The sequence below is a fragment of the Lactuca serriola genome, chromosome 4 (assembly GCF_051521515.1).
Source record: "Lactuca serriola cultivar US96UC23 chromosome 4, Lser_US96UC23_V15, whole genome shotgun sequence".
NCBI classification, from domain to species: Eukaryota; Viridiplantae; Streptophyta; class Magnoliopsida; order Asterales; family Asteraceae; genus Lactuca; species Lactuca serriola.
Window position 1 is genome coordinate 20272997 of NC_136411.1, and position 9475 is coordinate 20282471.

At 38.6% G+C, this 9475-nt stretch overlaps 1 protein-coding gene across 1 annotated transcript; it reads right to left on the bottom strand.

Annotated features, from left to right (window-relative positions):
- Nucleotides 1-7316: 7316 nt before the first annotated feature.
- On the bottom strand, nt 7317-8255 carry LOC145098101 (uncharacterized). The gene is made up of 2 exons (XM_079035775.1): nt 7545-8255; nt 7317-7379 (listed from the first exon to the last, which is right to left on the bottom strand). Exons 1-2 carry the CDS (start codon nt 8253-8255, stop codon nt 7317-7319), a joined length of 774 nt encoding a protein of 257 aa, XP_078891901.1.
- Between the last annotated feature and the right edge of the window lie 1220 nt (nt 8256-9475).

Below are 9475 nucleotides of genomic sequence, written 5' to 3' on the forward strand. Positions count from 1 at the left end.
CACAACACAATATTACCAAATTTAATACATTAATGATAACATAATTGATATTAAATCATACAGGAGTCAAAACGTCTAACCCTCATTCTGCATATGTTACAATATTAATTATGTTTCGGAGAGAATTTACAATGTATTATAAATTCCTATAATGATTAACGAAACTACTTTGAAAATGAAATTTCTATTTTCTTATGTTTTTTTATTGTTATATTGATTTTACAGGGACCCTTTATTAAGATACGAATAACATTTGTCTCTTTCACTCTTTATGAAATCTAGAATGAGCCCAATAAATAAGAATCGTGTTTATGTAAAGTTATTTTCAAACTAAATCTAACAAAAATTAAAACTATGTGACTATTTTTAATTGATTACTCTATTCTTTATAAACCATTTTTTTTTCTTTTGGAAAGGATATTCAATATAAACCAAAGTTAATATGCGTTTTTTTTCTTTATTTTTTTACTGTTTATAACAATGGTCAATACTCAATACCATTTTGATAGAAAGTGATTGTGTGTTTGCACGGGAAGAGGCAGCGATTATGACTCATGATGAGTGTGGGCCCATGAGTAATTTGAGCCGTCGATTAAGGAGAAGGGAGGGTGTGCATGATAGGAATGGGTCACAGGTTCACTTTATCTGTTTCTACAGTTCGGTTTGTTGCAAGAAACCGTTAAACCCTTTACACACCTGCACTCTTCATTATGCAAAAATAGACCCATAAATATAAATTAATTTTTTAAAGTTTTAAATTAGAAATTAGAGGTAACTAATATTATTTAGTATATTATTTTTTTGCTTAATTGTTTATTAAAAAGTTATACTGATTTTCATATGGATAATATATGAAAAAAGTAAAATAAATAAAATGATTATAGTACGAGTCAAATAAAAATAATATAGTATATAGGTGTGAGTGTAACTATGGAATAAGAAGAGGTATAAATAGAGTTTAACTTTTATTTTTCACCAAGGTATTTTATGTTTTATTTGTTTGATTTATTATTTTTAAGTAAATAATCTAAATCTATTTTAGGTTGTTAAAAAAGAATCTATATATTTTTGTGTGAGTTTAGACTTGACGTTTCCGTGAGTTCGTTACCATATCACTTTGTTGCGCCGTTACTGCAATAATGGCCGCAATGTTTGAAGCAAAAGAAGCCCACACCAGACCATCTCATGGTATTTTTGGTTACTCTTTTTCAAAAACTACCTTTTACTAATTAATAAAACATTGATCAAAATATATGTAAGAATTTATTTTAGTTAATTTATATTTTTAATGAATATATATATATATATATATATATATATATATATATATATATATATATATATATATATCAACTAAATAATATGACATGGCATTTTTAATAGTTAACACCCTCAAAACAATGCTTTTATTTTTCAAAATTAATTAATTTATTATCCATATATCTTAAATTTTTTATAAAGCCCCATCATATAATAACTATCTCAACTTTTTTTTTTCCAAATAACCATGTTGATTTTAAATTTTGAAAAATATAAAAAATATAATACTTTATAAAATATTTTTATTTTTGTTTTGTTTATGTAATTAAATGGTTTGATTAATCAATAAAATAGTAAATATCTATTATCTAAATAAACATAAAATATAAAATGAAATGTTGTTAAATATAAGGACTAACGTAGACAAACTCTAAAAGAAAGTTAAAAGCTTTTCAATAAGTTTTTTTATTGGATATTTTCTTGAATAGATGTTAATGAGCAATATGCTATTTTTTTTGTATAGTTTTATGAGAAATAAATAAATAAATATAAAACGATGATATTTAGGATATGTTTGATAAAAATCGTTGGTAGTTGAATACTTAAAACTTCGATGTTATTTGTTTAAACATACTTGGAAGATGTAGTTGTAGACATTTGAAAAAGAAAATAAAAACATAAAAGACATATAATACCATAAAAGACATAGAGATACTCTTACCTTGCCTTTTCTTGGAGATGGAAATAAAAGACGTTATTTGGTGTTGTGGAAACTAGGGTTGACAAAAATGTACAACAGAAAACCAACCAACATGTTACCAACCGACTAAAAATGTTGGTAACCAATATGTTTATGTAACACCCTGTTCGGGATCATTATGTGATTCAACGACGTTGGTTGGAAGTCGATTGTGTAAAGGTTTTGGGCTTTGAGAATGCGAAGTTTAGTCCTTGAAGAAGGAGGTAATGATGGTTGCGAGATCTTAAACTTTGAATTGTGTTTTGGGCCGAAGCGCAAAAAGGGAAAATCATGGGTTTGGGTCTTCCATGGAAAAAGGATTTTAGTTCTAGAATTTTTTTAGTCCAAGATATCTAGATAATATTATGGGGCTCTTCAATACCTTTTTGTGGATATAAAGATCGTCAAAATCGGAGTTAGAACGAAGAAGTTATGACGTTTAAAGTTAGCACGGTTTCGGGTTAATCCACGTACGTTGGGCGTACGGGGCGTACTGGACATGGAGGATCTCAGGGGATCAACCTAGTACGTTGGGCGTATGTGATCAGACTCCAAACCCTAAGTTGAGGGTTTTGAGCCCAATTTAAACTCCTTAACTTCCCCAAACCCTTTTGTGACACCCAAATTTTTGCAAAATTTTTTAAACTTTTAAACCCCATCATAAATTAAATTAAAACAACTGAAATAGTCATAACATAATCCAACAACTTAATAATCATATAAAATAAGTGCGGAAGTAATAATAATAATAATAATAAGGTCCCAACAAAAATAACTAGTAGCGATGTCCCGGTGCTCCAAGTCAAGCCTTAGCCTCTTTAATCTTAACACCTGAAAAGTTATAAGGGAAACCGTAAGCACAAAGCTTAGTGAATTCAAACACAGACATTGTACTAACATTCATATTTACTAACCCTAATCCATTTTCCAATTATAGTTGTATAATAAGGGCAAAGAACGAATCAACGCCAATAATACAAGAAGGACTTATAGGTTTGAACCGCACCGGGAAGATCCCATATCACTTGGCCCTAATCACCGCACCTGATGATGAGTATTACGTTGGTGATCTTACCTACCCACCGCACCGATAAATCCGTATCCTTTGGTGGTGTCCCCATATCCATGATTAGTTACATACAGTGCACATGTACGAATTAAAACAATACTTATATAGCATGCTTTTATAATAAATTCAAATAACCACACACGAGCTAACTAGCAAACACAATCATCAATACAACGGTGTGAGAGAACTCACCTTGAGTGAGTAGTAAGGATAGCTAATAATCAAATGATGCTACCAAGCTTGAGCAAACTTCAAAACCTCACCTAAGAAGGACTAAAGGTTAGAAAGGAGAAGTAATGAAGCTATGAGTTGAGAGAAGAGTAATCACAACAAGGTCTCTAAAACAGACCTGCTGTTCAAAACGGATTTACTCCAAAATCTAAAACAGAAACATAGCTTTAACTAAATTTTATAGGAAACTATGATTTCTCAGGATACCATAACTATAACGAACTCATTCTAACTCCAAAAGATGAATTAAATATGAATTTTACAAAATGGTGTATCACTTTTGTCTCCAACAATACAGTCAAGTGATGTTGGCCAATTCTACCCAACTTGTGAGTAGAATTCGTCCAAACCAAAATTCAGAGAAGTAAAGGACATACAAATGAAAGTCTCAGAGTTGGAATTGAAGGAAAAGCATCACCCAAACTTCAAATATAAAATTCACATTGTGGACAATCACAGCACTAGCAAAAGCTGGTGACTGCCCACTGATATGGAGTGTGGATCCATTCTAACCAATTTATAATTGGAAATAACACCCCATCTGCTCCAGATCTTCAATTCATAATATCAGGAACATATAGAAGCTTGGAATCACTCTGGATCAATCCTTGGAAATGATGAAAACAAAATGACATATCAGAACAGACCCGGATCAGACCTAACAGCAAAGATGCCATTCTTTCCCATAGATAAACTCCTTATCAGTGAGGTTGGCCTGCATAAGAAAGTTAGCCGACTCAATTTTTGAACCTTGGGAACTAGTTTGGGGTCTGTTTGAGTTCTAGAGCTCAAGATATGAGTTTTACAAAATGACTACAGATCTGATGGAAAACAGAATCGTAGCCACCTGTGATTCCTTTTTGGCTTATCCATCCTTCCCCTTTTGAAACACATCTTAAGATGTGTTCATCGTCCCAATTTAGTCCCCATGATCATGGTGGTACTAAAAAGGGTTAGGTATCATTAGGATTTCATTTTGCCACAAGATTGTAATAATAATCAACATGAAAATGAACATAAAGCACATAAAATCACCATTCTCCCTTTTAGGGTTTCCATGATCTTTTGCAACATGTAATCCCCTAGATCCATCATCCACCATATATGGGGTGAAGATAGGATCTTGAGATGATGTATAACATACAATTACAAATCAAATAAGAAGGAGAAGAAGTGAAGATGAAATCATAAAACTAGAACAAGGTTATGAATCAAGTTGTAAGAAATGATAAGGAGGTTCATACCAATATGAATCAAGGTTGGAAATGAACAAGAATTAAGCTCCAAACAACAGCCCCTTGGCTGCTCTTGATCCTAAAGAGAGAGAGGATGATGTGTGTGTGTGTGTGTGAGAGAGAGAGAGAGAGAGAAAGTAGGGTTTAGAGTGTTTTTCTTGTGTGTTCCAAATGACTCAATTAACAAATTAAGTACTATTTACTAGATGGACTTTGAAAATAGGCCCATAGCCCATGGACTTCAATAAAAGGAGTTTACAAGATGATCAAAAGAGTCCAATAACATAAGAAATCAGACATTGGTTAAATAAATTAACCCAAGGTTATAAGGATAATTAAATTAAAATAACCAAGCGTACCGAGAAAAACCAGGGCGTTACAACTCTCCCCACTAAGAACGGACTTCGTCCTCGAAATCAACGCCTAGAAACAGATCCGGATAATGAGCCCGTGTCTCGCATTCCGGTTCCCAAGTCCATTCCGAACCATTCCTATGTTGCCACTGCATGTTAACCAGGTTTATAGTCTTGTTGCGGAGATCTTTCGTTTTTCGTTCTAAAATAGCGATTGGTTTCTCAACATAATTGAGACGCTCGTCAATCTGTATGTCCTCCAGTGGCATCACAGCGGTCTCATCAACAACGCATTTTCGTAATTGAGACACGTGGAACGTATTATGAATTAGACTAAGCTCATCAGGCAGCTCTAAATGGTAAGCCACCTTTCCCACACGGGCTATGACCTTGTAGGGTCCAATGAATCGGGGTCCGAGCTTTCCCCGCTTTCGAAATCGAATCACACCTTTCCAGGGGGAGACTTTAAGCAATACATAATCTCCCACCTGGAACTCAATATTGGAGCGTCTTTTGTCGGCATAACTTTTCTGACGACTCCTCGCTGTGACCAAATAATCCCGAATCACTTGGATTTTCTCCGTAGTCCGTAGCACGATATCAGTACTCCTAAGTACCCTCTGCCCAACCTCACCCCAACAAACGAGCGTCCTGCACTTCCTCCTATACAAGGCTTCATACGGAGGCATTTTAATGCTCGAGTGATAGCTGTTGTTATAAGAAAACTCAGCTAGATGTAGATGGTCATCCTAATTACCCCCAAAATCAATCGCACATGCCCTAAGAATGTCCTCCATGGTCTGAATCGTCCGCTCACTCTGCCCATCTGTCTGCGGATGGAAGGCGGTGCTAAAATGTAATCGTGTTCCCAACTCCTCTTGAAACTTCCTCCAGAACCGAGAAGTAAATCGGGTGTCCCAATCGGAGACGATAGAAACGGGCACCCCATGTAATGAGACAATCTCCCGAACAAAGATCTCGGCTAATTTCTCCGCCGATGAGCTCTCCTTTATAGCCAGAAAGTGAGCACTCTTAGTCAAACGATCAACAATCACCCATATCGTATCGGCTCCTCGGGCAGTTCTAGGAAGTTTTGTAATGAAGTCCATGGTTAGATGCTCCCATTTCCATTCAGGAATCTCCAATGGTTGCAACTTCCCATGCGGTTTCTGGTGTTCCGCCTTGACCTTCTGACAGGTCATACATTCTTCCACAAATCAAGCCACATCATTCTTCATTCCATGCCACCAGTAAGCCTCCTGAAGGTCCCGGTACATTTTAGTAGCACCAGGATGGATAGAAAATTTTGACTTATGAGACTCATCCATTATGGTTTTCCGATTTCCCCCGGTATATGGAACCCAAACCCTACCGTAGCGAGTCATCAAACCTCGCCCGTCTCGTTCCATCTTAGGCAACTCTTTCCCAATCTTCTCACGCCTGATGTTTTCCTCCAGTATTGCCGTCTTTGGGCGTCCCGGATTAGATCTAACAAAGATGAAACCATCGTGATCCGGAGACACTTAGCTCGAATCGGTTCGGCAGATTGTTTATGACTGAGAGCACCAGCTACCACATTAGCTTTACCAGGGTGGTAGTGAATTTCACAATCATACTCTTTTACCACATCCAACCATCTGATCTGCCTCATGTTCAAATCCCGTTGCTTGAACAAATATTTCAGACTCTTATGGTCAGTGTATATGATAAACTTCACTCCATAGAGATAGTGTCTCAAAATCTTAAGAGCGAAAAAAACAGCACCAAACTCCAAATCATGAGTGGGGTAGTTTCGTTCGTGGGGTTTTAGCTGTCGGGAGGCATATGCTATCACCCTATCTCGTTGCATTAACACGACACCAAGACCCTAAAGTGATGCATCACAGTAAACCACCATATCCTCAACCCCATCAGGTAAGGCCAAAATTGGAGCATCACACAATCGTTTCCTCAACTCATCAAACGCCAGCTGCTACTCCGGGCCCCAAACGAATTTCACTGATTTCTTGGTCAATCGGGTGAGTGGTAAGGCGATTTTAGAGAAATTTTCAATGAACCTCCGGTAATAACCGGCTAAACCCAAGAAACTGCAAATTTCAGAAGGTGTTTTTGGAATCTTCCATTGTTTAACCGCATCAACCTTGGCTTGATCAACCTTAATACCGTGTTTGTTTACCACATGCCCCAAGAACTGAACTTCTTCTAACCAAAATTCACATTCTGAGAATTTAGCATAAAGCCTTTCTATAGCCAGAGTTTCCAGAATCTCCCGAAGGTGTTGCTCATGCTCCTCTTTGCTCTTAGAATAGACCAAGATATCATCTATGAACACTATGACCGAACGGTCAAGCATCGAGCTACACACCCGGTTCATGAGATCCATAAACGTTGCGGGTGCATTGGTGAGCCCAAAAGGCATCACCACGAACTCAAAGTGCCCATATCGAGTACAGAATGCTGTTTTTTTCAATGTCCTCTTCACGAATCCGCATCTGATGGTAACCGGAACGTAAATTAATCTTGGAAAACCAAGACGCTCCCTGAAGTTGGTCGAAAAGATCGTCAATACGTGGCAACGGGTACCTATTCTTTATCGTGCGCTTGTTTAGTTCCCTATAATCAATACACATTCGCTGGGATCCATCTTTCTTCTTCACAAAGAGAATAGGATCACCCCAAGTCGAGCAGCTTGGCCATATAAACCCTTTATCACTTAGTTCTTGAAGTTGATCTTGGAGCTCTTTCATTTCAGGTGGTGCCAAGCGGTAAGGAGATTTCGCTACCGGAGTCGCACCTGGCACCAAATCAATGCGAAAATCCACTTGCCGAATAGGTGGCAAGCAAGGGAGTTCCTCCGGAAAGACATCGCTGAAGTTGGAAACGATAGGAACGTCGTCTAGTGCTATGGCAGAAGAGCAAGAAGCCATAGCCAGGCGGGGAATGTCCCCCTGAATAATAAGTTCTCCACCTCTAGGGTTTCGAACACGAACTTGCTTCTTATGACAGTGGATTTCCGCATCAAACGCATCAAGCCAATCCATGCCTACGATAACGCAGAGCTCTCGCATCACAATAGGGATAAGATCAATAGGGAATTCAACTCCAGAAAACTCAAGAGTGCAACCCCGATAAACATCGGTGATATAAATAGTGCGGTTGTCGGCAACTTCGACAACCATTGGGTGAGCCAATTTTCCGATACTACACCCCAAACGATTAATAAACGTGCAAGATACAAAAGAATGGGTAGCACCGCTATCAAACATAACAACATCGGGATCGGAATCTAGCAAATAAGTGCTTGCCACTGTCACAGTAACCACCGACTCCTCCGCAGTCATCTGGTGAGCACGACCTCGTGTCACCATAGTGGGTCCCTTAGAGGACGATGCAATTGCATGATTTGTACCCCTGTCTCCTTTACCACTCTTCAACTTCGGCCATTAGGGCTTCTTGTGTCCCGTCTCGTTGCAGTGATAGCAGACGGGAACTGCAGAAGTAATATGAGGTACTGCACTCGCAGGGGGATCCTTACAATTCTTCCAATGATGCCCTGGCTTTTTGTAGTTATAGCATATCAACGGATTTTTCTCGCCCTGAAGACATCCTATACTCATACCTTGACTTACTACCCTGCTTTTGATTTTTCTGGGCATCTCTAGATGTCTTGGAAGAGGTGTCATTGGCCTTCCTCTTGGACTGGGTCTGCAACTCGATTTCCCTCCTCCTCTTTGCATTCATGATTGCGGATAAAGTCGAGAACTCCTGCATGCTAACGAATTCTCGAATCTCGGTACGTAGGATGGTCGTGTACCGGATGACCAACCAGGCCTCGTTCGGTCGTTCCCAGCAAACGAGGAGCAAAAAGATAGCATCTCCAAGAACTTGGCGTTTAGGTCACTAAAGGACTCGATAGTCTGCTATAAGGCCATGAACTCTTGTTGCATCCACTGATGCTCCACCTTAGGCACATATTGTGCCTCGGACCTCTCCACAAATTGGGCCCAAGACATGGCCCTCACTTCTTCTTCGTTCAATAGAGCGGCGATGGTGTTCCACCATGTCTTTCCCCTTTTTCGCAACTGATTCATGGGGATCACTACTTTGTATTGGTCCGAACACCCAACAGTTATGAAGGCGCCCTTAACATCTGACACCCAGTGCTTAGCAGCAACTGGTTCGGATTCACCGTTACAAAGAGGAGGGCTACACTTTCTGAACTTCTCGAAGTAGTATGCCGAATCCTGAACAGGTAGAGCCGGTAACGCTCCCCCGGGAATAGCCGTGAGGCGCTCATCCAGAAGAGCACCAGCTTGGTTGATTATGTTGTTAGTCACACCCGTGAATTAAAAAAAAGAAGGCATAAGAAAAAGAAGTGGTAATGGGAGCATTTGTACTATATGTGCAAATCAAAATCGGGCGGATCTTTAGTTCATTGAAAGCGTTATTGAATTCCTCAGCGACAATATCCCTAACTTGCTCCATTTGGAGCTGATTAAGTCTAGCAGGCGGAGCAATTGGTATCCACAGAAGAAGGAAAATCTTAGAGACAATTCAGCCTAGATATTTCTGGGAAGACAAAACACTC